At 30.7% G+C, this 27,021-nt stretch overlaps 5 protein-coding genes across 6 annotated transcripts; 3 read left to right on the forward strand and 2 right to left on the reverse strand.

Annotated features, from left to right (window-relative positions):
• The first annotated feature begins 987 nt into the window (after positions 1 to 987).
• On the forward strand, positions 988 to 2,329 carry LOC111675029 (peroxiredoxin-2). Its single transcript, XM_023435723.2, has 4 exons — positions 988 to 1,240; positions 1,386 to 1,455; positions 1,541 to 1,682; positions 1,745 to 2,329. The coding sequence occupies exons 1-4, from the start codon at positions 1,208 to 1,210 to the stop codon at positions 2,205 to 2,207; spliced, it is 708 nt and encodes a 235-aa protein (XP_023291491.2). The 5' UTR covers positions 988 to 1,207; the 3' UTR covers positions 2,208 to 2,329.
• A 1,375-nt stretch (positions 2,330 to 3,704) lies between these two features.
• Positions 3,705 to 10,746, reverse strand: LOC111675031 (splicing factor 1). Its single transcript, XM_023435725.2, has 6 exons — positions 10,351 to 10,746; positions 9,689 to 10,293; positions 9,486 to 9,620; positions 8,506 to 8,581; positions 5,547 to 5,699; positions 3,705 to 5,489 (listed from the first exon to the last, which is right to left on the reverse strand). The coding sequence occupies exons 1-6, from the start codon at positions 10,602 to 10,604 to the stop codon at positions 4,271 to 4,273; spliced, it is 2,442 nt and encodes an 813-aa protein (XP_023291493.2). The 5' UTR covers positions 10,605 to 10,746; the 3' UTR covers positions 3,705 to 4,270.
• A 547-nt stretch (positions 10,747 to 11,293) lies between these two features.
• LOC111675040 (nucleolar protein 14 homolog) lies at positions 11,294 to 14,624 on the forward strand. The gene is made up of 4 exons (XM_023435736.2): positions 11,294 to 11,926; positions 11,993 to 12,487; positions 12,857 to 14,351; positions 14,409 to 14,624. The coding sequence occupies exons 1-4, from the start codon at positions 11,428 to 11,430 to the stop codon at positions 14,512 to 14,514; spliced, it is 2,595 nt and encodes an 864-aa protein (XP_023291504.2). The 5' UTR covers positions 11,294 to 11,427; the 3' UTR covers positions 14,515 to 14,624.
• LOC111675041 (pyrroline-5-carboxylate reductase 1, mitochondrial) lies at positions 14,553 to 17,150 on the reverse strand. The gene is made up of 4 exons (XM_023435737.2): positions 16,927 to 17,150; positions 16,780 to 16,850; positions 16,524 to 16,700; positions 14,553 to 15,130 (listed from the first exon to the last, which is right to left on the reverse strand). The coding sequence occupies exons 1-4, from the start codon at positions 17,003 to 17,005 to the stop codon at positions 14,642 to 14,644; spliced, it is 816 nt and encodes a 271-aa protein (XP_023291505.2). The 5' UTR covers positions 17,006 to 17,150; the 3' UTR covers positions 14,553 to 14,641.
• Positions 17,151 to 19,933: 2,783 nt separating this feature from the next.
• LOC111675033 (ubiquitin-conjugating enzyme E2 J2) lies at positions 19,934 to 24,847 on the forward strand. 2 transcript variants are annotated; one of them, XM_023435729.2, is made up of 4 exons: positions 19,934 to 20,210; positions 20,837 to 21,187; positions 23,647 to 23,717; positions 23,788 to 24,847. In XM_023435729.2, exons 2-4 carry the CDS (start codon positions 20,878 to 20,880, stop codon positions 24,250 to 24,252), a joined length of 846 nt encoding a protein of 281 aa, XP_023291497.2. In that variant the 5' UTR covers positions 19,934 to 20,210; positions 20,837 to 20,877; the 3' UTR covers positions 24,253 to 24,847. The 2 variants fall into 2 exon arrangements, with proteins under 2 accessions (XP_023291497.2, XP_023291496.2); XM_023435728.2 differs by having other exon boundaries at positions 19,935 to 20,309.
• Positions 24,848 to 27,021: the final 2,174 nt, after the last annotated feature.

The raw sequence follows: 27,021 nt of genomic DNA on the forward strand, positions 1-27,021 counted from the left end.
TTGTTGTATCGCTTATAGTTTTCGAGAAAAACTCAAAATATCGGTTTAATAAAAGTTATCACAGATTTCCTTGTTTTTGCTGTATCTCTTTTTTGTTTTGACTCAAAATATCGGTTTTTGGTAAAGTGATCAAAGATTTCGATTGTTTTTGCTGTATCTCTGATAGTTTTCTAGAAAAACGGACTTTTATGTTTTCACTCAAAATATCGGATTTTGGTATGAAATAAAAGTGATCACAGATTTCACTTGTTTTTGCTGAACCTCTTACCGTTTTCGAAAAAAACGGACTTTTATTTTCAACTCAAGATTTAGGTTTTTGGTATGAAATAAAAGTGATCACAGATTTGTATTATTTTTGCTGTATCTCTTATAGTTTTTGAGAAAAACGGACTTTTATGTTTTCAAGATTTCACTCAAAATATAGGTTTTCGATATGAAATAAAAATGATCACAGATTTCGCTTGTTTTTGCTGTATGTCTTAAAGATCACACAGATTTCATTTGTTTTTGCTATATATAGTTTTCAAAAACCACCAAACAATTTACCCAATATGTCCATTTGTTTTACATTTAGAGAAATATTTACCATTTTGTTAGTCAGGAAATTATTATTAAAATCGTATCTTTCACAAAGCTACTTCTTTGATTTCTTTATAACTTGTTGTTGTTGTTGGTAATTGTAATTTAAATTTCAACGGATAAAATAACTTTTTCAATCATTTAAATAATCTGTTTCACCCTGTTAAATAATACATTTCTATCATCTCTATGTATAATCGATTTAATTCTCCTGTCTCATTGTCAGAGTTGACAATTGAGAGATTTCGCAGTGTTTTGTGATTCTAATATGAATTGAAATATTATTTAGTAATCTGCTATGAAAAAGTTTATACAAATAAAATATCGATAATTAAAAAAACTCTCGGCCGTTTTCTAAAGTGAATATATATATTAGAAACTTAATACTATATAGAGCTCATTAAACATACAAAAACACTTTTAATTATTTTTTTCGAAACAAGTGCTTTTTGCAACAGTAAAAGTTGTCTACACTTCTTATCATATTGAATTTTTTTATTTCTATTGTTGTTTTTATTTTGCATTGTGTAAAAAAACGCCGGGTCGTACAATCAACTTTATTGATAAAGCATTTCTATCAATAAAATCGGTTAAAATAAGTTTTTAATATCATTAAAACACAGAAAAAATGTCGTTCTTGGCCAGAAATTTCTTTAGAGCTGTAAGTATTATGGGAAATATAAAAAAGAAATGCATGATTATTAGTTGCAAAATAATTACTTCCTTTGTCAATATTCAGTGTATAAAATTACAATTACGTAATTGGCAACAAGTACATTTTCTAAATTCTCATATATTTTTCCCAGCTTCCTCAAGTGGGCAAACATATTTTGAAACAGAATAACAACAACACATACAAACGTCTTTTGCACCAAAGTGAGTATGATCGGAATATGGTAACCTGAATGATAGGTTCATGATGTTTCAGTAGAAGGCTGACTGTTTTACATTTTATTTATAGCTGCCCCTTTGTTGGCTGTTAAAGTACAACAACCTGCCCCTGATTTTCAAGGTATTGCTGTAGTAGGCAATGATTTCCAAGAGATGAAATTGTCTGATTTTGCTGGTAAATATTTGGTATTGTTCTTCTATCCCTTGGATTTGTAAGTTATTGGTTAATGTGTTCATTGATTATAAAATAATATAATTTTTTTGTGAATTTTAGCACTTTTGTGTGTCCCACAGAAATCATTGCATTTAGCGATCGCATCCAAGAGTTTAAAGATATTGATGCTGAGGTCGTCGGTGTCTCGGTTGATTCACATTTCTCCCATTTGGTGTGGTCAAATGTTGAACGCAAGAATGGCGGTTTGGGTGGCTTAAAATACCCACTACTCTCCGATATTACCAAAAAAATCAGTTCTGATTACGGTGTTCTTTTGGAAAACGAAGGTATTTCTTTACGTGGCACCTTCATTATTGATCCCAATGGTGTTTTGCGTCAATATTCTATTAACGATTTGCCTGTTGGCCGTTCCGTCGATGAAGTTTTACGTTTAATTAAGGCATTCCAATTTGTCGAGAAACACGGTGAAGTATGCCCTGCTAATTGGAATCCTGAATCAAATCCCGATACTATTAAACCCGATGTTCAAGAATCCAAAGAATATTTCAACAAACATGGTTAAAGGGTATTTATTATAAAGTTTTGTAAACACGAATTGAGTTTTACAAAAGATTTGCATAAGAAGTTTTAAAAACTTTTTGTTTGTTATTGATTCGAATAAAATTCAATTTCTCAAAAAAAAAATTATCCGAAAATGTCATTATTGATTTTGATTGTAGGAAATTTATTTGAAAACATCAATAATAAAATTAATATAAATGAATAAATACTAGAAAACAAAGCATAACCTCTAACACTTTCAAAATAATTATTAATTGACGATATATAGTAGATTTCTCGAAAATTTTCAATAAATTAAAATTTCATAGAAAATATGGCTACACCGAATCTTAAGTATACTTCACCTACCTACGATGCATAATTTATTTTATATAACTTATTTACGTTTAAAATACTTTTTATATGGAACTATGAGACTTTTCACATAAGATTTGATTCAATCTATACATCCCTCAAGTTTTAAAATAATACATCAGTCAGACAAATTTAAAATTAGATGTAGATAGATAGATAGATAGATAGATAGATAGATAGATAGATAGATAAATAGATAGATAGATAGATAGATAGATAGATAGATAGATAGATAGATAGATAGATAGATAGATAGATAGATAGATAGATAGATAGATAGATAGATAGATAGATAGATAGGTAGATAGATAGATAGATAGATAGATAGATAGATAGATAGATAGATAGATAGATAGATAGATAGATAGATAGATATATAGATAGATAGATAAATGGCTTAAGTATATCTGAGGGAAAGTTCAATTCATTTTAAATGCTTTATTATGAAAACTAAATCACATTTTTGTAACAGGTGTAGGGTATTACATAGTCGGTCTAGTCCGACTTTAATTTCTTACTTGTTTAAATATAAGAGTTAAATGTTTTGTACTTTAATTCAAAAGACTTTCCACAAAAGGGCTCATATGGAGGCAAGGGGAAATATGAGCGTATCCTTATTATTTTGGTAGAGACATTTACGTCCACTTCAGAGTTGTTTAATAGAATTTAATAATGTTATTAGTGATGAGTGAATTTTGATCTAGGGTCAAACATGGCATTTATACTTTTATAAAACGAAGTTTTGCAATTTTTGTAGACATACTAGAACATTTAACATGATTATGGACAAAAAAGACCAATTCGGTGAGTACGATTGTATGGAGACTAGTCCGACAGATTTCAATAATTTTCAGCAGCGGGTCAAATGAAGAGTATGTGCGAATTTCATTAAATGATCTTGAAAATTGCGACCTGTAGCGTGTGCTCAAGCTTTAAATGGACACACAGACGGACAGACATAACTAAATCAATTCAGAGAGTGATTCTGAGCCGATAAGTATATTTTAAAAGGTGGGTGTAGGACTAATATTTTTGGGTGTTACAAACATCAGCACAAACGCATAATACCCTCCCCATTATAGTGGTGTAGGGTATAAAAAGACCCAAAAAATTATTCGTAATAAAAATTCAATTAACATCGATATGCATTTGGTAGCTTTTATTTATTTACTATTTTTCTTTTTCAAAACCAATTATATTTTTTACTTAAACTTTATTGATTATAGTCAAATTTAAGGATTTATATATTTGTTTACATTAGTTTTAAGCAATTACACGCTTTAGTGATACATGCGTAATATTATAGTCAATTTAAAAGTAAAGTATGTAATTCAAATCAATTTAATAAAATAGCTTGTATGTATTTTTGTTTAATAAATTTTGATTCATTATGTTAGGTTTAATTAAGTAAATTATTTTTAGTTGTAGAAATTAATGCTTTCTACTTGTTTTAAAATGAAACACAAACTACATTTGTTTTTTTAGTTATAGATACTTAATATTACTTTAAGGTATAATAAGTAAAAGTTATTATTATTATTATTATCATTATTATTATTATTATTATTATTATTATTATTATTCACTGACTGTCTGTCTGTTGATTTAATTGATTGCAACACTTTTCAAGTCCTCAACCAATTGACAAAGTTTTAATTTTGAAGATTTTCATATTATTGTAATTAGTCTGGCTTCAGCTCAATCCACTGCTTATGATGGTGGAGGTGGTGGTGGCGGTTGAGCTAAGCCACTTAGACCGGGTGGTGGTGGAGCGCAAGGGGGTGGAGGTGGCGGAGGTGCGTATGCACCAGGTACTGCACCCCAAGCAGGAAATCCTGGAGGCATTAAACCAGGCGCACCGGGCCATGGTGGCAAACCACCTGGAAGTGCAGTACCTGGTGGTGGCGGTAGTAATGGGGGCATGGCTCCAGTACCTGGTGGTTGTAATGGGCCAGTACCGGGTGGTGGTGGCGGATCGCCGCCTGGTGGAGGGGGTTGTGCAGCACTCATCCATGGCATTACTGGTGGTCCAGATGGTGGTGGTGGTTGGGAACTTGGTGGAGGCGGTATCAATGGTGGCATTCCCATGGGTGGTGCATTCGAAGATGGTCCCCAAGCTGGAGGTATTGGTGGAGGCGGAGCTATAACATTCATGCCTGATGGTGGCATACCACTTGGTGGTCCTGGTGGTGGTGCTTGTATAGCCTGCATAGTACTGGGTTTTTTATCGAAAATACTATAACCACGATTAATATGAGCTTGTGCTAACGGATCAGGAGTAGGCTTTTGTGCGGCAGAGGGCGGTGGTCCTTCACCCAATTCAGCCATTAAACTGAGATATTCTTCATCAATTTTAGCTTGAGAGTTTTCAGTAGCTGCTTCAGCACCTACAACACCAGCACCAGGACGTTTGCTACGACAATCCTTCGAAATATGACCCGCTCCACCACATGAAGTACACACAATGCTATTGGTAACATTTGGTTTGTCTGGACAAAGCCATGATTTATGTTCGGCCGAACCACAATTTGTGCAACGAGGACAATCTGTCTCACGTAGAGTACCATTTAACTGGGCCAATTCACGCAATTGCATGCGTCGCAAATCATTGTGACCTTCGGGTACTTCAATACCCTGTCTGATGACATCTTTAATTTTATCAACAGCCTTTTTCACTGCCTCTGGATTGGGTGCTGTAATAAAAGCGTGTAGAGGCTCATCTTCTCCAGCCAATGGTTGACCATCTTTGCGTCCCACCTTGCCCTCCTTGACAGAACCTTTACCTCTGATAATAATTTTAGCGCCAGTTTCTTTTTCCATGGCTTTTAAAGTATTGCCACGGGGGCCAATTAAAAGTCCCACAAAATTAATATCAGGATGTTGTTCTTGGGGTATTAAAACTTTGTCAATAACACGTGTTACTGGTGGCCTAAAAAGGATACATATTTAATAAAAAAAAACTTTATATAAAAATTAGTTCACTCACTTGTAATCTGCTGGCGGTTTAAAATCCGGATTAACTGCCTGCATTTTCTGTATCAATTGATGTCTTTGTTCTTCCAATTTCTTGCGATAACGAAATTCACGTGTATTCAACCGTTTGCCATCCGAACTATAAATTGGTTCCGGCGAGGGAGACCTAATAAATAAACAAAATAGAAATACATAAAGTATTAAAAACATTGCATTTTAAATCTTCACTTTGAAGAGGAAATATTTAAATAAAAATAACTTATTTTCTAAATATTATTATTAAAGTAAAATCCTAATTTCTGAAATCCTGCAAATTTGAATTAAATTATTTTAGTTTAATTGTTCAATTGATTAATTAATATATTTTATAGCTGTTTTCAAAGTTGAGGAAGGGAAAAAAGAAAAATTTTGATTAATATCATTAGTTTTAAATAAGATTAGTCATTTTTTTTTTTTCATTTTTTTAGTTTTCTTTTAAATTCACTTCGTATTTTTAACGTGAATTGTGGCATGTTTGACTTGTCTAGCTCAGTTTACACGATCGCCATTTACTTTTTTTTAACCCTCCTTAAGGAAAAAAGAAAATTGTTTTTAATTAATAATTTTTTTATGTTGATCTGTTATAAAAATAAAACATGTACTTTGCTTGCTTACATGTGTGGTCTGTATATGGTTGGTGCTCTAATGTTTCACCCCTTTTTTTCATTTTCTTTTTGATTTTATTAAGAGTTTTGTCTTTGTCTTTTGTGTTTTAGTTTTACCTAGAGATCTAATAGGGAGGAAAATTGTTTAATTAGTATATTTTTGCTTTAAACTACTGATTTGGACAATTTTGTTGTTAAGCCATACATATGTTTACATGTGATGAAAAATTTTATTTAATTAAGTTTAAAATAATCTGTCCTGACTATAAACTATTTTTATTAACATACATACGTATAATATGCTAAGAGCCCTTTTTCTTTATACACAATCTTTTAAAGTATCAACAGAAAAGCTTTAGTTAAAATCTATAGCCAATGTAGTGTTACAAAATAAAATAATTATTTCTACTTTTGCACCCTCTAACATTGAGAAGAAAACCATGATCTATAATATGTACTAGACTACTGTAGAGAAGACTGTGAAGTCTTTTTTACTCTGCAGTTACTTAAAACTATTATATAGTAATAATAGTATAATTATAGAATGGAAAACTCAGTTCAGAATTTGTTTCTACACTTTAAACATTTGCTACCATAATCCACGTAGGCTAGCCCATAGACCATCAAAATTGTATAGTCTAGTGTTTGTACTATGGACATATGTATATAATAAAGAGAAGGAAAAACACTGAAGTTTTTAATTTTGGCCCCTATGACCTGGTCCACACTAGGAAACTTTTGTTAAGAAACTTTTTCTTAATTCTCTTTTGAAGTTTCCTTAATGTCCACACATAGAAACTTTTGTTTCAGAAACTACGTATTAATTGAATTGATTTGTTGTACGAATGAGAAGAATAAAAAAAACAAAACAAGTTTGCGAGTACGAGAAACTCCGTACCGCGAGAGAGATGAATGGTATTCTTTCTCTTTCTCTATCACTCAAAATCAAAAGTTTCCCAAAAAAAGTTTCCTAGTGTGGATCGGCAGTATTTTGCATATCAATTTGAATCGAAATTTTCTCCGTTTGGCAACTTTAGTATTCTGCATTTTGATGCAGAATACACACAATCGTCAAGCATTGTAATGAAGGGAAATGGAGTTCTGCATTTCGGTTCGATTCTCCGCCACATAAACAACAACTTACAAAAACGTTGTTACGATCGAAATGCAGAATACACAAAATCTTAAAGCATTGAAACGAAATAGAATTGCTTCTTCTTTTTCTTACGATTCAGATTTTTTCTTTGGAATCCCTTTTTTCGATAATTTCGTAACTAAATGCGTAAACGTAATCGAAATGCAAAATAGTTGAGTTTTTTTTATTAAATTTTTGATGTCAAATGTTTTTTCTTTGTAAACTAGCACTCACATTTACAAACATTCTTGTCCCTATCATCCCGTTCACATTCACCTAAAGAAATCCCACAGTATAGCAACGTATGTTGTACATAAATAAGTCTAGACTATTGACCTAATATACTTGAGTTAATATACGAATAATCTATATACAAAAACAGTCTATTCCATAGACAAGCCCACTGCCCAATAAATAGAAAAGCTTAAAGACTAATAATTAGATTAAAACATTTGCTGATAAATTGACTAGACCATAGAATAGCCAATATATATTTAATCAAGTTGACGGACAATAACCCATATATGGACTAGACTATAACAGGCTATAGAATAGACTTTAGACAGGTCTATAGACAAGACTTAAACAATATATAGATGACCATAAACTCGACTTCATACAATTAGTCTTAAAGTTTTCCATAAATCCTCTTTCATTATAGAAATATATAATAAGCATTATAAAAACATTTGTAAAATTCACAATCAATGTCGTATCGTTGTATGTCATCAAAAAATAAAATTTTTTAAAACAAAAACAAAACAATAATAAAAAAATTACGACATACTACGTTACAACCCTACAATACCGTTTGTGAATTGGATAATTATTTTCCAAACCATATTTATCATATTTAAAAAAATCATACACTCTCAAAAGCAAAACAATAAAATTACTTAACCATACTACTATTCTCTTTTAAAAGCCTTTAAACAAAATAAAATAAACAAAAAATAAAAGAAAAATTAAAAATAAATAAATATGATGATTTGTTTAATAACAAAACATCACACAAAAACCTGTTATCAGTTCGTTTTCCATGTCCAAGAGTTTATCTCTATGCTCGAACAGAATAACGATGTTCCTTCGGCCATTAAAAAAAATCGTTTAAAGCTTTAAAGGCTGAGAGGCTTGATAAGAACAAAGTTTTTTTTTTGCTTAAATAAAGTTGTATGTTAATTAAAGATGCAAACCTTTCTTCCGGATTCTGTGGTATACCCAATTCGCCAGTACGCAGCTTACGGCTTATTTCCTCAATTTGTAGTTGAACTGCAATTAGAATGATAGATTAAGAAAAAAGAAGAAAGAAAAAAAGAGGCGAGGGCAAAGCCTCGTTATTAGTAAAATGATAATCAATCGTTGTAAAAGATATGAAATAAAATAGTTTGTATTTATAAAACATTTTTAAAAAATAATGCTGTTGTTACACATATGTAGTAGTATGTACGATATGTAGGGAATTTATTTTATTTTTTTGCGCGGGTTACGAACAAACGGGCAATGATGAACAACATACTTTTGAGTACATGAGGAGTACTTACAAAACTGGAGAAAATAAATTATATAAATTAAATTATTTATCAAATGTAAATGGGTCATATTTACATACACACATATACAAAAATATATATTGTAAGATTATACACAATTTAGATTTGACTAAAACTGGAAAAACTAAAAAGAAGTTGTTATTAGTAAAAGTAATTAATAATAAACTGTTGCTGGAACATCACGATGTTTTTTCCATGTTCTATTATCATGCTATACTCTATTCTCTATCCAAGTAGAAAGGGCTATCTTTCTATGTAATTCATTCGTTTGGGAAAGTTGCCTTCAAAAAGAAAACGAAGATTATTTAATTAGTTTTATTTTGTTTGTGTTTTTAAGAAAAATGTTATCTCTTCGAACGTTTTGGAAGTTCCTTTTTATTTTGTAGGCGACTCTGACTCCATTTATCCATTAATATTGTGCACGATTTGTTCATTGATGTAAGGTGAAGGTTTATTAAAAAAAAACAGCCTAATTATAAGATGCTAAATTTTTGTTTTTTGTGTTTGGTTTTTAATTTACACTTACTTTTTTCTGTCACATAAGTAACTAGGACTAAAACTTAAAACTAATAATATAACACTTAAAACTATAGAATAGAATTTAAAAATAGTAAATAGTTTACCTAAATAGGCTTCCTGCTGTGTAGGATCCAAAGTAGATGGTAATATAGTCGGCATGCCGGGTATAAAAGTTTTATCATTTTCTGTACCGCCCCAACGAGATTTACGACGGCGTCTACGTTCAGCAGCTTCTTCTTCTGCAAAAATTTACAAAAATAAATAAATATTATTTAATTAAGAATTAAATAAATCATATAAAACTTACGAGACATTTCTGTAGGACCATTTGAAGTAGAATCATTGCTATTGTTGCAATTAAAGAGAGCAGCAAAATGCTTATTGTTGGAAGTGCTACTCATAAGTTCTTGTATAGTTTGAGTCAAGTCAAAGCGTGTTTGCGGTACTTCTTCCTTTATAGGTTCCAAATGTATATTCGGGAATCTATCACGTGAAGGACTGCGACGCAAACGCTCTCGCTCGCGACTGCGTGTACGATCGCGACTAGTATGTCTTCGAGAACGTTCATGGCTTCTACTACGAGAACGTTCACGTTCTCGATCTCTATCGCGATAATCCCTACGACGATCACGATCTCTATCGCGGCTACGGGAACGTCGCCGACTGCCTCGTCTGGAATCGTAATCGTCATAGGTGCGAGATCTGCTACGATGAGAACGTGACTCACGTTCTCTATCTCTGTCGCGTCTTCGCCTATCTCGGTCTACATCACGGTCTCGACTACTACGCTCATTACGTTCTCGGCTTTCACGTTTACGATCACGTTCACGATCTCTGTCACGATCACGGTCGCGATCACGTGTACGTTCCCTATCCTTGTCTTTTTCACGATCCCTATCTCTGGAACGATCCCTAAAATAATTGCATTTTATTATGAAATTCCTTTCGTTATTTAGACAGTCAACTCACCTTTTCTTGCGACTTTTGTCCCTATCTTCCCGATCACGTTCACGCTCACTGCGTTCTCTATCTTTACCATAATCTTTAGTTTTCGAAGGAGAACGTTCATCCTTTGAACTTTTTGTCTTCTTATCTTCACTTTTTTCCTGATAAATTCCATCTTCTGCGTTTGTAGACGGAGCACCCATATTTGCCCCAGTGTCGTAAGAGTCCGGTGGCAAATTTTGGGCAATACCCATTGAGGATATTTCCATATCACTCATTTTCTATTCAATTCTTCTAGTGAACTTCTTTTTTTAATATTTTTAAGCAATTTTTTCGTTTTTAAATAAATAAATTCTATAATTTAACACGTTCAATAAACTAATGCAGATGAATGAAAAAATTTTATAGGTAAAGAAAAAATGGCGACGATTCTGCAATAGTTTGACGTTTAGTTTATTGTTGCCATATTGTTTTTGGGAATGAAAAATAACTGATGTGGCCACATCATTTACAATTGTTTTCTAATATATGGTTGGTCATTTACTAAATCTAGGAATAAAAGCACAATTTTAAACAAACCAACAATCCTGAAACATTGAATTTGTACGGTAGGTGTTATTTTTTCATTTAGATGATATATTATCTGAAAAAGCAGTGAACACTTAAAAACTCCCAAAAATACAAGGGATTGGGGTTGTACCAGTATTATAAACTGTCTAAATATTGAGCACTAACGTTCTGAGTTTAACATCCATACCATCCTTCTCAATTTGTGTTATAGTTTTAAAATTCGGAGCAGTAAATCTATGTTACATGTTTACCAATTAAAAAAATCATTTCCATTATTTTCTTATTTTTAAAATAATTTGCATATATCTTTTTCATATATTTATTTTTGGTCACGTTAATATTTTTTGCTAATGTAATAACGCCTTTAAAATACAACACTGTAAATCAAACAGCTGATGCTTATGTTTACCACGTGCGGGTCGTTTTATCGCATTTGTTTGTGTTGAAAATGCAACAAGATTTTTGTTAACACGAAATATTTAATAAAATCACAGAAAACTTTAAATAAAAGTGTAATAAAGTGTAAATAAAATGGTCAAAAAGAATAAAAAATCGGCTGCTGATGCAGTTTATGCCAAAAAGGCTGTTAAAAAAGAGAATCCATTCGCCACCGCTAATCCGGCCACCTCGAAACGTTTGAATCCTTTCGAGGTTCACATGAACAAGGAGAAATTTCAAATTTTGGGTAGAACCTGTAAACACGATCGTGGATTGCCTGGTGTGTCCCGGGCAAAGGCGGTTAAGAGGCGTCAGGAAACACTGGGACAAGAATTTATGGATAAACATAAGACGAACAAATTTAAAGATCGTCGTATAGGCAAGCATTTGAATGACGATGAATTGGATGAGCAAATAATGAATGCCCGTTTCGCGGCCGATAAATTGGAGAGATTGAAAGAAAACAAAAAATCACGTTTTAATTTAAACGATGATGAAGTATTGACACATCGAGGCCAAACATTAGAAGAAATCGAACAGTTCCGCGATGAAAGATCTGATGATGAGGCAGAAGAAGATGAAGGGCTGGATGGTATTTATTTTATAAATATTTTTAGGTAAATTTTAAAGGTAAAACCTACAAACATATTAATTACAGCGGAATTTACCGAAGCGGCGCATTTTGGTGGTGATGCTGCAGCGGCCAAAGACCGTAAAAGTGCCATAGAAGAAATGATTGTTGAACAAAAACGTCGCAAGGTAGAAATTGCCAAAGAAAAAGATGAACTTTTTGATTTAACCGAAAAATTAGATGCCAACTATAAGGATCTTATGGGTTTGGTAGGCAAAATGTCCAAAAATGAGTTGAAAGCAAAACCTGATCTTGATGATTATGATCGTTTGGCTAAAGAATTGGTATTTGAACCTCGGGGTGTTGTTACCGATAAACTATTATCGGAGGAAGATATGGCAAAAAAAGAAAAAGAACGTTTGGAGAAACTGGAGCGAGAACGTATGAAACGTATGCGAGCAGAGGGAGAAGAGGATGAGGAAGAACAAAAACCTAAACATAGATCGGCGGATGATTTAGATGATGGTTATTTTGCGTATGGTGATGGAGAGGAGGAAGGTACTTTGGCATATAATATGGATGGTAAGTGATATTTTAAAGTCAATTATATATTTACTCTTACAAACTTGGCAATAACAAATCTTAACTAATAAGATATTCTCATTTTAAGAGGAAACAAAAACGTAGGAAATTTTTTAAAATGTTAAAACTGTTTTCCAGAAATTGGCGAATATTAAAAAACTTAAAGAAATTAACAAAATTATTTTCTTAGACAATTCAAAATTTTGTAAAGTTAGATTTTACGTGTGCTATAAATAATATTGACAAATTCGCAGATATTTTAATATTTAAAAATGCAAAAATTTAGACTTACATTGGGATATAATTAAAAGTTGGAAAGGGCATATTAAATAATAATAATAATTAAAAAAACCTAATATTTAAAACCAGGTACATTGGGTGGCAAGCAAGAAGATAATGAAGAAAACGATGTCGCGGAGGAGGAGCATGAAGCTGTTGAAGAAGAGGAAGATAACGATGATGAAAATGACGAAGGCGAAGAGGAGGAGGAAGAGGATGAAGATGAATCGGAAAATGAAGATGATGAAGAGGATCATTTAAGTGATCTAAAAGTATCCGATTCAGAGGAAGAAATCGACGAAGAGATAACGACAAAGGCAACAAAAGAAAAAGTTACCGACAACCAAAAGAAACAGGAAACGAAAGTAAATATTGAAAGAACTGATCTGCCATTTACTATAGAAATGCCGAAAACATACTCTGAGTTCACTAAACTTTTAAATGAATATAAACTTCAAGATCAATCGATTATTGTAGAGCGTCTGATTAAGTGCAATCATCCAAAATTGGAAGGTGTCAATCGTGAAAAAATAATTAAATTATTTGCTTTTCTTTTACAACTTTTAAATGAAAAATTCTCTGAAGCCAGCCAGGAAGATATAAGAGAACATTTTAAATTTCTTTCATCAATAATGCCTCATCTTTATGATTTGATACATTTAAATCCAGAGAGAATGTGTAATACTTTATTGGATGTTATAAAGGAGAAATATGCTGAATTTAAAAAGAACTCAAAACAATTTCCATCTTTAGAAGTTTTAATTTATTTAAAATTAGTTTCAAATCTCTGTTCTACATCGGATTTCAGACATCCCATTGTGACGCCTTGTTACATATTTATACAGCATATTTTATCTAAAGCTCGTGTACGTAGTCGTCAGGATATAGCTATGGGTCTATTTTTAGTAACTTTAAGTTTAGAATATGGTCAAATTTCAAAAAGATTTTTACCAGCTGCCTTTAATTATCTCTTGGGTGTTGTATTCCTTAGTATACCCAAAAGACCAATAGAAATTATTAAAATACTACCACCCTTCCAAAGTCAAGGTCTTCTAAGTAAACTGCTAGCCATACCAGAAGATTCAAAAGAATTTGTGGATATTAAGGAGGAACCCTTAAAGGCTGAAGATTTAGTTACACAAACATTTTCGAATGATTTTAAGGTGAGGTCATTAAATCAATGTTTGAAACTAATCGAAGATGCTGTGAGTTTGGTTAATGAAAATATTGGCTGTAACTTTTTGGCAACAAACCTATTGGATATGTTGGAAAAGTTGCCATTAACAGCATATCCCACATATGTAAAAGATAATTATGAAAAAACAAAAAGTGCTTTGGAATCGCTAGCCAAAAAAACTCTTACAAAATTGGTACCTCCCGAAAAGAAGCCCAAAGCATTGCGTCTATTAGAGCCTCGTATAGAAACAGTGTATGATGATAAACGACGTCCTAAATTGTCTGCCGCCAAAGAAGAAAAAGTTAAACTTATGGCGAAAATTAAGCGTGAAACTAAGGGTGCTATACGTGAAATACGTCGTGATACAGAGTTCCTGCAGAAAATGCGTATATCGCAACAATTACAAAGGTATATATTTTGGCAAATTATTTTCATAACAATTGTATAATTTTATTTCGTTTACAGTGACAAGGAACGCCGCGAAAAGGTTAAGCGTATTTATGCTGAAGCCTCCCTACAGCAAGGTGAACTTAATGCTATGGACAGAGCCAAGAAAAAGAAGAAATTCTAAATTAATTTTTAATACAGTAAACATGTATAGCATATGTATAGATTTTTCTTATATAGTAATAATGAGTTTTATTTTTATTATAAAAATAAATTAAATTTTCCTAAACTTAATCGACTTTTTATCGCTATTATTCTTTGGACATTTCACGGCATCTTAGTGTAGCTGCCTCCACTGCACCAGCAACTGCTGCCCTGAAGCCAGCTTCTTCTAAATGTTTTAAAGCAGCTGCTGTTGAACCCGCCGGACTTGTTACGTTATCTTTCAGCAAACCAGGATGTTCTTTGGAGTCTCTCACCAAATGTCCTGAACCCATAACAGTTTGAGAGGCTAAACGATAGGCCATATCACGTGGTATACCCATACGTACTGCACCATCAGCTAACGCTTCAATCATTACAAATACGTAGGCCGGTCCACTACCACTTAGAGCTGTTATGGGATCCAATAGATATTCATCGACTTCTTCACATGTACCAATGGCTTCCAATAGTTTTTGAGTATTTTTTGCATCTTCATCGGTGGCCTTTGAACCACGTACAAATACTGAACAACCCGATTGTACTAGAGCTGGTGTATTGGGCATTACACGTATCACACGTGAGGTGGGAGAGAGGTTCTGTAAAGATGTATTAAAAAAATTGTGTGGGTAATTTTATTTATTTTACAAATCTTTAAAAATACTGTATTCCAACACCTTTTAAAAGGCTAAAATTCAAAATTGTCCAATTCTTACAAAAGCAAATCTCGCAAAAGAAACAAGTTTTTTTTTTGTTCCGATCCGACCCAAAATATTGCGTTATAAAAGATATTTGTATTTCTATATATTTAAACAACTTTCGTTTAATTTTTTGTTACAAGGGAATTTAAAAATTATCTCTATCTCCCCACAAATGTTCCACCGATGTACAGTTTAAAAACATATTTCAGGCGATATATGATAATATCATTAAACAACGATTTAATAAATAAAAAAATTAATGCATCAAATGCCGAAGAGACAAAACCAGAAAAGCTACAGTGAATCAACTAAGTTTTTTGCCTACAATTTTTTAAGAGAATTTTGTTCATAAATAAAGTTTCGTATAAACATGTAAAAAGTAAATTGATGTTTTCCAATTAAAAATAAATATTGCGTTGAATGGGAAAACCGTGAAAATATTTTAAAATACAAATTTTGCTGCATTTGTTGTTGCATTTTTTATTGCTTTTCATCAGAATTAGCTGTACAATAAAAATAAAGTATTTTGCATTTTTAGAATTCCAGTTAATTTTGTTGGGTTTTTTCAAATTATTTTTTAAATTCCTTTTTAGAATTTATTGTTTTATTATTAAAAGGACACCTGTTAAGTGTTTTTAATTGTAATCTTCAGAAATTATATCCTCATTGCTTTAAAAATGTTTAAAGGAAAATAATGAGTAAATTCCGATGTAAAAAATTAGTTTAGTTTTTAGAACAAGTGTAAATCAATGAAATACAATTATGAAATATTTATCAATATCAGCATAGAATATAAAGTAAAGTAATTAATGAAATAAATTAAGGAATTAGTATGAATCAAATATTATCTTTTTCCACAAAACCAGATTTATGCAGAATAAGAAAAGTTCAAAAACAGTACGTTTTTCTTCGAAATAAAAAATATATTTTTACTTCGAAAGTGTTCACTCATAACTTTCTTTCAGTTTATTCAAATTCTAGTCACGAAAAAATATTTTGGGTTTTTTCTTTTATAAACTTGTTTTTTTTTTTTTTTTGAAAAACTATTGGTCAATTTAAATGTGTACCGGTTTTCGAAACAAATATTTTCTTTAAGTATGTACTATCAAACTGAATTAAAAATGTATATTTGTTTTTATGAATGTTTGTTTTTATAATCTTTAATGTCTTGTAGATAAAAGGCAAATATAAACATTTCAACAAGCGATAAGAACTCAATCAAAAAAATAAAATTAAAATTTAATTTAAAAAGAAAAACATGCACTAACATAAGTATATTTAATTTAATTACCTGTTCCAATGTTTTGATGGTAACACCCATGGCTACAGAGATAAATAGCTTTTCATTACTTTTTGATTTAACTTCGGCTAAAACTTGTGGTACAACTTGAGGTTTAACAGAAATGAAAATAATATTTGATTTTTCAATGACCGGGTCATTTTTTGTTAAAGTCTCAACGCCAAGTTTCTATAAATACAAAAAAATAAACAGATAATTTTAATTAATTATGAAATAATTCAATTTAATTAATCTTAACACTTTGCACCTGAAATGATTGCAGTGATATAGAATCAGAGGGATGAACACTAGCCATAATTGATTCTGGTTTAGTTAAACCTAAATTAAACAAAACATAACAAAAATAACCTTAGTCAACATTTTTTTAAAAAAATAATAAAAACTATATAATTACCGGCCGATATAAAACCATTTGCCATAGCCTGAGCTATTTTGCCACCACCCAAGAAACCAATTTTACCAATTTTATTCATTATTGTGAATAAGTTCGTATAAAAAAATTAATTTATTTCAAAAAAAAATTTTTTTTAAGAAAATCACGTCTTTAATTGCAACAAGTCAAATAAATACTAAATTCTTAAAATTTTGTCGCAGGTTGTGATAGTGTTTTTGGTGAGACAGAAAAATAACAATATTTTTTTACCGATAAGCCAGTGCTTTTGTATTCTTGGTTTTCAATAGTTTATTCCAATAATACGTAAATAAAACTAGCATATGCTTGAGTTGGAATAGCCACTACAATCTAAGATTTTATATTCTCTTTTCAATTTCTTATCAGTTTTATAATATATTTTAATAATAATAAACAAGTATTTGAATAGTAAAAGAAAAACATTTGTAAATGTTTATTTTTTTTTATTAAAGCTATTGTTATAAGTACAATTTTTTCTTTAAATTACATTCTTTCGGATTGCAATTTTAAAGTCTGTTTAAAGTCCAAATTATTTAGTTAGTCAGTTATAACTCTTTTTTATTTGCTTCCTCGGGGGTGTATGTATAAAATTTTCGTTATTTTGGTTTTGTTTTTTGAAAGTAGGAGGAGGAGTGTCTTTTAAGAGACATTGTTAAGTTGTTGTTTAATGTTTAGAACTTTTAGGTCAACTTTTATATATTTTTCGGTTTGTTATCATTATAAGAAATTCAAAAAAAATATTTATTTGCTTTATATTTTAATGTTCATGATCACTTTGAAGGCAACTTTCTGATCATTATGTTATAAAGGTCTTTTTAAAGAATGTGAAAATATCTTTTATATTTAAAATCTTTCGACTTACAAAAGATATTCTCTAATTGAACATAGAAAAATTTCTTTATCAATTAAAACAATTTAAAAATAAATAGTTTAAAAATATGTTTATAGCAATCGAAAACATTTCTTACTTTTTTTATTTATATTCTCTATAAATAAAAAAATTAAAAATTATTTATAGAAATTTTTTAAATCTATTAAAAATCAAAAATGTATTTTCCATTTATTTTCAAATTAAAGAAAATTGTTGAACTTGAAATTTAATTTTTTTGTTATTTTTAAACTAAGTGCTGAACTTGAATTATATTTAATTTTTTCAAAATTTCCACTATATTAGGGTACCAAGTCACGGCTATTGAATGATTCGCTAACCGATACAAGAACCTCACGTTTTACAAAAATCTTGATGTGAAAAAAAATTTGCGGTTTATTTGGTTCAATAATTTTGTGCAGAAATTTTTATGAAATATTGGATCTAGCTCACTTCTTAAACAATTTTTGAATTCAGCAAAGATTTTAGTCTTAACCCTCCGTCATGCGCATTTATCTGGCCAGATATTTTACGAATTTAACTGTGATTTTAATATATTTCTAATTTGGTTAGGGGTTTGAGTCTCCAGGTACCCTCTACAAATATTGTTAGATATCGTAATATTGTTACTAAAATGATATATCGGGTACCGTAACATTACGTTTGGTTCATCCCACAGCGCCAGATACATGCGCTACGTACGTGACTATCAGAACATGTGCATGACGGAGGGTTAAATAAGAATTTTTAGTTGCCCTCGGCTTCGAGATCCCAAAATAATATCATAAATAGTTCAAAGTAAAAAAAATTTCTGGAATTTTGATGAAACAATGGACCTAAATCCGTTATGAGTCCATTTTCAGATAAAGGTGAGTTTCAGGTCAGATTCGGCAAGTTAGTTTTTGAGATTAAAGTTTAGATATACGGCATCAACACTTTTTTATGAAATTTTTATAAAATATTGCACTTAGCTCTATTCTAAAATCATTTTAGGATTCAGCACAGATTTAAGTCTTAAATGACAAATTTTAGTTGCCCTCGTTCTCAAGATCCCGAAATAACAGTACAAATTGTTCAAAGTAAAAAAAAATCGGGAATTTTGATGAAATAGTAGACGTAGGTGCAGATTTCAAAGTCAGATTTGGCCATTAGTTTTCGATATTAAAGCTAATAAAATAAATCTGAAATTATGTTTTTGATCCAACATTTATCAAAATGTCTGATTTTTTTTAATTTTTGCTTTAAGCTAGGCAAATTTACCTTTAGATAAAAATCCAATGCTGGGGATTCCAAAATAACGATATGTGCTGCATCACCATTATCAACCGCAACGATAAATAATAAGAACAAAAAATAGTATGAAAGAATTAATATTTTCTTTGAAAATTTAATTTTATAATATTTAACCTTTTCTCTGTAGCCTCCGGTAGATTAGTGTTCTAGTCTGGTAGACCGGACTAGAACACTAACCACTGAGGCACTGGTTAAGGAGCGCACAACAGGCCCGATAGAGGCTTAGGTGTATTTCTTCGGATTTGATGTATATATGTACATCCTACTTTCAAACTAACCAACTAACTAACCTTTTCTCTTATAAACCGATATCTCGGACAAGCCATATTCTGGCTGAAGCAATAGCTCAGGTTGTGTCCCCTCTGTGAGCACCATGGTCCCTAGTGATTTCAATGCAGGATCTTTTACACGCCCACATTTAGATATAGTTTAAAAAACCTTGACCAAGACCAGTAAATTTGATATTATATTGAACAGAATTGGGAACGTACATTAAAGCCTTAACTTAAAACCACTTTAATTCTCCTATTATTTGGATTACTGAAGAGGAATGGAGTAATCGCAAAATTACAAAACAAAAACCTTTTAAATATATATTTAAACGCAATATTTTATATTACCCTACACTGCCAGCTCTGTGATTATTATCATATTTTTGGTGTAAAAACGGCCAATTAAAAAGCAGTTATCATTTACATATCGATAGAAAGCAAACTGTCGATAACACCAGAAATTTGTGACATCACTAAAAAATTGTAAAGAAAAAAATGCAGAAATTTTTCAAGACTAGTGAAATTTTGTGAAAAAACACAATCAAAATATTGTAAAACAAATAAAATTATTAAAAAAAAAACATTAAAAACCACTACAAAAGCATTAAATAAACAAAAATATCTAAACAAAGAAAGTACAGCAAAATTAAAACAAAACGAAAGCAATTAAATCCGCAACAACTACGTATTTTAACAAAATTAATATTATTAATTGCTAAGTTATTACGATTGAACTCAAGAACGTAAGAGGAGGAGGAATCAGTAAATTGGTCACATCACAAAAATTGTTTTCGACAAAAAAGGCTGAGGTGAAGAAGTCTAAAAACCAGGAAGTGAGTGAATTTACTTGTAAGATAACAAATTACAATTGTGAAAAAGTAATTTATAGAAGACAAGTTTACAAATCTGTTTGCAACACAAAAAATAAAAAGGTAAATAGGATAAGAGGTGTTGCTGAGGGGAGCTAGACGCTCCCCTTGTGAGTATCACTTTAATTGTTTATATTTTAAGAAGAGTATGCAACAATAACAACTAGAAAACAACATTAGAAAATAAGAATAAAATACAACGCGAAGGTCAGGGTAAAGTGGAAAATATAAAAAATGTAAAATTAATATTTTTATTAATACCTATTACATATATTTTCTTTACATATATCTTTTATTTAAAATATTTGTTTGATTTTGTTGCTTATAGTAGATTTTGCAAATTTCGTTCAAGAAACAAATGATACCAAATTATTTTAATTATTTGATAAAAAACATACATAATATAGAATTAATACTTCTATTTTCAATTTACTTATCACTATTTTTAACAGTTTTATAGTTTGTTTTACATTTATTTAAAAAAAGACACGTGTACTTATTGTTATTGTTTTCTTTTTGTTGATTGCAAATTCTTAAGATTTCAAAAAGGAATATTTTAAAGTTTTTTTTGTTTTCTATTTATATTTTAGCTGTTTAATTTCCTGTTTATTGTCTATTGCTTAGTGGAGCCATGGAAGTTAAAAAAATGCCCAATTCATCGTCGGGCCGTAAACAGCCAACAGCTGTTTCCCGTATGAAACAGGATTATATGCGTTTAAAACGTGACCCATTGCCTTATATCACCGCAGAACCTTTACCCAATAACATTTTAGAATGGCATTATGTTGTCAAAGGTCCCGAAGATTCACCCTATTATGGTGGTTATTATCATGGTACCCTATTGTTTCCCAGAGAATTTCCCTTTAAGCCGCCATCAATTTATATGCTGACACCGAATGGACGTTTCAAAACAAATACCCGTCTGTGTTTAAGTATATCAGGTAAGACTATTATTATTACTATGTATGTTTGGAAATGCAAGTGCCCGGGAAAAATTTTAGAACTTGCTCTAAAAACTACTAGTTCTAGAACGAGTGAAATCGGAACCACTTCAGATACTTAAACAACAACAGCCTTGGAACTAGTAATGTCGCCATTACTTCTGGAACCAGTTCCTTAAAGTATTGTGGTTGTTTTTAAATACATCTAAATAGTTTTCAAGGAACTAATTCTTTGGAACTAGTTCAATGGAAAGCATACTAGTTCCGAATCACTTACTTGGAATCAATTGAATTAAATGTTAGAAAATTAAAAATGTATATACTTTTATTTAACGAAAAGGAAAACGCGTTCAAAGATATTAAAGAGATCCCTAATTGAATGGTACCGAGTGAAGGGAAAGTTAGCTGCTTGTAACGTATATCCTTTAAAAAAATATTTTAAAAGAGATGTGCGGAAGAATTATCTCAGCAGTTCGACAAAGAGTCAATGCATACGAAAAAGACCGTAATTTTCACTAATAGTTACCCACCTGTATGATTGTAATTCGTATGTTTTGGGTCATTCGTCACGAATGCACCCTTTGTAATCGAGAATGAAGACAGTCGTCACTTTAATGTCCCCTTTGTAAGCGGGAGCGGAGATAGTCGTCTCTTAACTGTCCTCAAGTAACCTAGAGATTAAACTCTTAAAAGTTGTTTTTTTGTTGTACTTCCGAAAGTAGTTATTTTACCCATCTTTTGGAGAAATGTTATTACTTTCTACTAATATTCCACCATCTGGTTGACTCAAATTTATAACTTTTGGGTCAATCGTCTCATTATTGTCCCATAGTATTCTGGAGAGTAGACACTTGAAATTTTTAAATTTTAGTTCCATTAATATCTTACCACCTGGCTGACTCGAAATCGTATGTTTTTGGTCTTTCGTCACAAATAAACTCTTTGTAATCGAGAATGAAGACAGTCATCACTTTAGTGTCCCCTTTGTAAGCGAGAGCAAAGGCAATTGTCTCTTTGTAGGGTGTAGAGTGACGATTGACTTCCTCGTAGGACAAGCCCATGTTAAAATGGTCAGTCACCTGGGTAGTCAAGTGGCTAGGGGCCACCACAAGTGGTAGATTAAGTGGTCAGTTCGGGACTGTCCCGTCGAACTGCTGGGATATTTAGTCTTACTTAAGATATGTATTTGTATGTAAGTTATGTAAATAACATTGGTACAATAGTCAAAAAACCTCAACAATTTCTCAAAATTGCTCCTAATCTTAGTAATTAAAAAAAAAAGCTAAATAAAAAATATTTCTTTATACGTTCTCTAAAGCTTTCCTGGAACTTGTTCCGAGGTTGCCAAATTCGAACAAAAAACATTGATTGAAAGAACTAGTTCCAAAAGCGTTCCAAAGAACGAGTATCGACTCCATAACGCTTCCTCAGAACGAGTTCCGAAGGTGACAATTTCGAGCAAAATTAATTGGTCTCAACACCAAATTAGAACGAGTTCAGGCTAAAATCATGTGTTCTAGAAATAGTTGGAGAACTAATACAAATTTTCATGGTTGCTATAGTTTTAAAAAAACTTTTTAATTTTAAATTTTTTTGTTTTATTTTTATATCCTTCACCTTCGTGAGAAGGGTATATATAAGTTTGTCATTCCGTTTGTAATTTCTATAATATAATTTTCCGATTATATAAAGTATATATATTCTGGATCCTTATAGATAACAGAGTCGATTAAGCTATGTCCGTCTGTCTGTCTGTTGAAATTAACTTTCTGAAGACTCCAGATATCTTCGAGATCCAAATCTTCAATAATTCTGTCAGACATGCTTTCGAGAAGTTTCCTATTGAAAATCATCAAAATCGACTAATAAATAACTGAGATATGGGTAAAAATCTGAGACTACCTCTGAAAATTTCCTCAACAAATTATAAATAAAAGCATAAAAACAACAACAAGGAGATAAAGCAGTGATATGTTGGTAATATTGCTCATATTTGTTTGAGGGCGGTAATACAGTTTAACGGTGGTAGTACAGTACAACGGTTAATATTTCTTTGTTTGTGTATGTTATGTGTGACATGTGTGCAGAGATACAAAATAAATAAAAACTGTTTTTTAAAACATACTTGGTGAAGGGTATATAAGATTCGGCACAGCCGTATATATAAATATGACTTGTTTAATTTTCGGATGTTTTTTTTAGAAATTTAGAATTTTTTTTTTTACTTTTAACTTTAAAAATTTTTAAAAATTTCACTATTAAATACAAAGTTTAGAGAAAATTTGCAATATGTTTTTATTAGTGCTTATATCTATATTCTTTATTTAAAAAAAAAGTTTTATATTATTTATTTTCGAAAATTAAAATTTTGTTAAAAATTTTTTTAATTTTATTTTAACAATATTAGATTTCCAAAATATATATCCAAATTTTATAAAAATTCCATCTTTTTCTTTTAGACTTCCATCCCGATACATGGAATCCAACTTGGTGTGTTGGCACTATTCTTACTGGTTTATTAAGCTTTATGGTGTGTTATGAAACTCAAATCACTTAAGCATTATAAAAACACGTAATATTTGTTTTTTATATCGTTTTAGTTGGAAAGTACCGCTACATTAGGATCAATCGAAACTACAAATTATGAAAAACAGCAACTCGCCAAAAAATCGCTTGCATTTAATTTAAAAAATCCCCATTTTGTTGAATTATTTCCCGAAATATGCGAAGAGATTAACAAAAGACTTCAAACTGAAAAAGAACAGAAATTGAAAGCATTAAATGCTGCTGCAAATGGTACAATTGCCAACGGTACAAATGGTCTCAAAGCCACACTGAATGGTGGTGGTATGGTGGGCGTCGGCGGTGTGAGAGCCCGTTTAGCTGCAAATGGTACAACTGCAAATGTAAACGATATAAATGGTGGCACTGCAGCAGATCCAAATTCAGCGAAAAGTCTATCAAATTCTTACTTGAATTGGCAATCAAATATCATAATTATAATATGTTTTGCTATATTTGTATTAGTTGTAAATTATGTTTTCAAAAATATTAATCAGGAATAGAAGCTAATGATGTTAATGTTAAATTGTCAATATTAGCGAAGAGGATGGGATGCGCATAAAATGAAATTGTTTACCTTTTTTTTACATGTTTTGTTTTAATTTGCTTTATAGTTTGTATGTATGTTTATTTAATATAACTTATCTTCAATTACTCTCCCTCTTCTGTTCTATTTCTAACTACATACAGTTTTCTTGGATTCCAAACATTTCTCTCACTTTACAATGTAGAGTTTTATAAATAAATAGAAATAATAAAATATGGCATATTAATACAAAATAAAATTTATATACCTATATATTACAAAATTATCCCAGCCTATAAAAACAAAATTATTTCATGGTGAAAACCTAATACTTCACTTATTATATACATACATAGTTCTACGTTAGAGTTATAATTTTTGTAAAAAATTAAATAATTAATCGTTGGGGATAGTAGGCAAAGTATATTTAAATTTTAGTAAAAAATAAAAAATGATAAATAAAGTAATTGAAATACAACAACGCTTATTTGTGTAATATACATATTAATTAAATTTGTATTCTGTACATGACTTTAAGTAATAATTAATGAATAAAAAATTTTAAAGCAAAATCTATGTATTTTCTCTAAAATTAACTTAAATTAAGAGTTAATGTTTAGTGATTTGTGTTTAGTCAGAAAAGTTTTAAAGTGACGTAGATATTTTAATGTTTTAGCAGTTTAAAGTGCAATTTGTAATTGCCATGAAAAGCAATTATTCTGAGAATTTGTATTTATTTGAAGTTTGAATCTGTGGTTTTGTTGTTAAAAGTTTTTAAACTTTTCATTACAATATTTATTTTATATGAATACGTATCTGTAGAGATAGTTAGAAAATGTCGTTATTATTACTGCATACTTGATGCACATTGCGGCACTTGACACGAAATTGAAACGGGTCAAAAACAAGTTCCTTAATCTATGATTAAAGATATAAATAGTCAAGTCTACAGTCAAGTCTATAGTTGAGTAATTAGTATAGACTATAGACTAGACTATAGACCAAACTATATACTAGACTCTTGACTATAGACTATACTAGACTAGAGAATAGACTATAGACTATGAACTATAGAATAGACTATAGAATAGACTATAGAGTGTGAACTATAGAATAGACTAGACTGTGGACTATGCTATAGACTAAACTATATACTAGACTTTAATGTAGACTATAGACTAGACTATAAAGTATACTATAGACTAGACCATAGACTAGACTATAAAGTATACTATAGACTAGACTATAGACTAGACTATAGACTAGACTATAGACTAGACTATAGACTAGACTATAGACTAGACTAGACTATAGACTAGACTATAGACTAGACTATAGACTAGACTATAGACTAGACTATAGACTAGACTATAGACTAGACTATAGACTAGACTATAGACTAGACTATAGACTAGACTATAGACTAGACTATACCATAGACTGGACTTTACTGTGATAATTTGACGGCACATTCGGCATCAATATAATAGAGGCTGTCTGGGTTTATATATGGTTTATCACTCGATACATATATAAACCCAGACAGCCTCTATTATATTGATGCCGAATGTGCCATCAAATTATCACAGTAAAGTCCAGTCTATGGTGTAGTCTAAGTTGAAAATAATTTTCGACATTCTTATATTACATGTGATCTAAATATATAGTAGATATCTAAGTATTAATGGTTGAAAGCCTCTATGAGCTCAACCTCTCACATGGCACTTACATGTTGTGTATCAGATAGTAGTACAATGTATTAACAAAATCGTAAATATATGTTTATAATTTTATTAAAGGATCAGTTCTACGTTTGATTACATTCTTTTAAAAGGTATTCACTTTTGTCAAATCAGAAGTTCTTAAAAGACAGCAATATCTTTACAAAAAGAAAAAAATTCTACACACTCGACTGTTCCTATTAAAAGGTAATCAATCAATCCATCAATAACATTCAAGGAAACTAATTACTTGTGAGCACAATTTTCATCATAATTGTTTGTTTGTATATTTTTTTTATTTTTACCAAATATCTTAAAACTAAATTATATTTTTGTTGATGATGTGTATTTAAGGAAAACTTTTCATGTTAAATTTGTTGATACAAAACAACAAAAATAAAAAAATTACAAGGCAAATAAATACCACAAAAACCATCAACACCAACGAACTTCTAAAAAGACAACATTCGCACCATGATTATTCCAAGAGACTTTTCTTGCCCATGCTGCTACTGCTGCTTCCTTTGCAGGATGCAGAGAATGGGTATATAAATTTATAAAATACAATTTCGTTGACATTGTCAACTTGACTTTTCGCAATAGCAAAAATAACTTGCAAAAAACTTTTTAAATCCAACAACTTGTTCATTTTTGTTTTGTTGTTACTAAAAGCTTTAAATTTCATTTTGTGCAAAAAGTTTTGTGTTGTAAATTTTGTTTGTTTCCTTCTTGCAACGTTTTACTGTGTATATCAGTCGGTGTTTGAAAGAGTGGATTTAAATAGATCAATGTCGGTTAGATAAACATGGTATGTAAAAAATTTAAAGTCGATTATTCTATGGCAAGAGCCGAACGGATTTGGCAAGTTTAATTTCATAACAGAAGGAATCTGACCAAAGATCTTGAAAAATATTAGATTTTATTAGCAGAGATACAGTGCCATATCTTTCAGTTAGACCGGATAATAAAAAAATGCTTGTAGATAACTGTCTGGACCACCTGAGATCCGATTTTTTCTTCGATTA

This window comes from Lucilia cuprina, chromosome 4 (assembly GCF_022045245.1).
Source record: "Lucilia cuprina isolate Lc7/37 chromosome 4, ASM2204524v1, whole genome shotgun sequence".
Taxonomy (NCBI): domain Eukaryota; kingdom Metazoa; phylum Arthropoda; class Insecta; order Diptera; family Calliphoridae; genus Lucilia; species Lucilia cuprina.

Bases quoted from the DNA above. Each gene is read 5' to 3' on its own strand.
- LOC111675029 (XM_023435723.2), top strand. From the start codon at position 1,208: ATGTCGTTCTTGGCCAGAAATTTCTTTAGAGCT. The intron at 1,241-1,385 runs GTAAGTATTATG...TATTTTTCCCAG, and splicing joins CCAGAAATTTCTTTAGAGCT to CTTCCTCAAGTGGGCAAACA. The intron at 1,683-1,744 runs GTAAGTTATTGG...TGTGAATTTTAG, and splicing joins TTCTTCTATCCCTTGGATTT to CACTTTTGTGTGTCCCACAG.
- LOC111675031 (XM_023435725.2), bottom strand. From the start codon at position 10,604: ATGAGTGATATGGAAATATCCTCAATGGGTATTGCCCAAAATTTGCCA. The intron at 5,700-8,505 runs GTTTGCATCTTT...TTTATTTATTAG, and splicing joins CCACAGAATCCGGAAGAAAG to GTCTCCCTCGCCGGAACCAA. The intron at 5,490-5,546 runs GTGAGTGAACTA...TATCCTTTTTAG, and splicing joins AAACCGCCAGCAGATTACAA to GCCACCAGTAACACGTGTTA.
- LOC111675040 (XM_023435736.2), top strand. From the start codon at position 11,428: ATGGTCAAAAAGAATAAAAAATCGGCTGCTGATGCAGTTTATGCCAAA. The intron at 11,927-11,992 runs GTATTTATTTTA...TATTAATTACAG, and splicing joins AGAAGATGAAGGGCTGGATG to CGGAATTTACCGAAGCGGCG. The intron at 12,488-12,856 runs GTAAGTGATATT...ATTTAAAACCAG, and splicing joins TTTGGCATATAATATGGATG to GTACATTGGGTGGCAAGCAA.
- LOC111675041 (XM_023435737.2), bottom strand. From the start codon at position 17,005: ATGAATAAAATTGGTAAAATTGGTTTCTTGGGTGGTGGCAAAATAGCT. The intron at 16,851-16,926 runs GTAATTATATAG...TGTTTAATTTAG, and splicing joins AAATGGTTTTATATCGGCCG to GTTTAACTAAACCAGAATCA. The intron at 16,701-16,779 runs GTGCAAAGTGTT...TTGTATTTATAG, and splicing joins TATCACTGCAATCATTTCAG to AAACTTGGCGTTGAGACTTT.
- LOC111675033 (XM_023435729.2), top strand. From the start codon at position 20,878: ATGGAAGTTAAAAAAATGCCCAATTCATCGTCGGGCCGTAAACAGCCA. The intron at 21,188-23,646 runs GTAAGACTATTA...TTTTTCTTTTAG, and splicing joins TCTGTGTTTAAGTATATCAG to ACTTCCATCCCGATACATGG. The intron at 23,718-23,787 runs GTGTGTTATGAA...ATATCGTTTTAG, and splicing joins CTGGTTTATTAAGCTTTATG to TTGGAAAGTACCGCTACATT.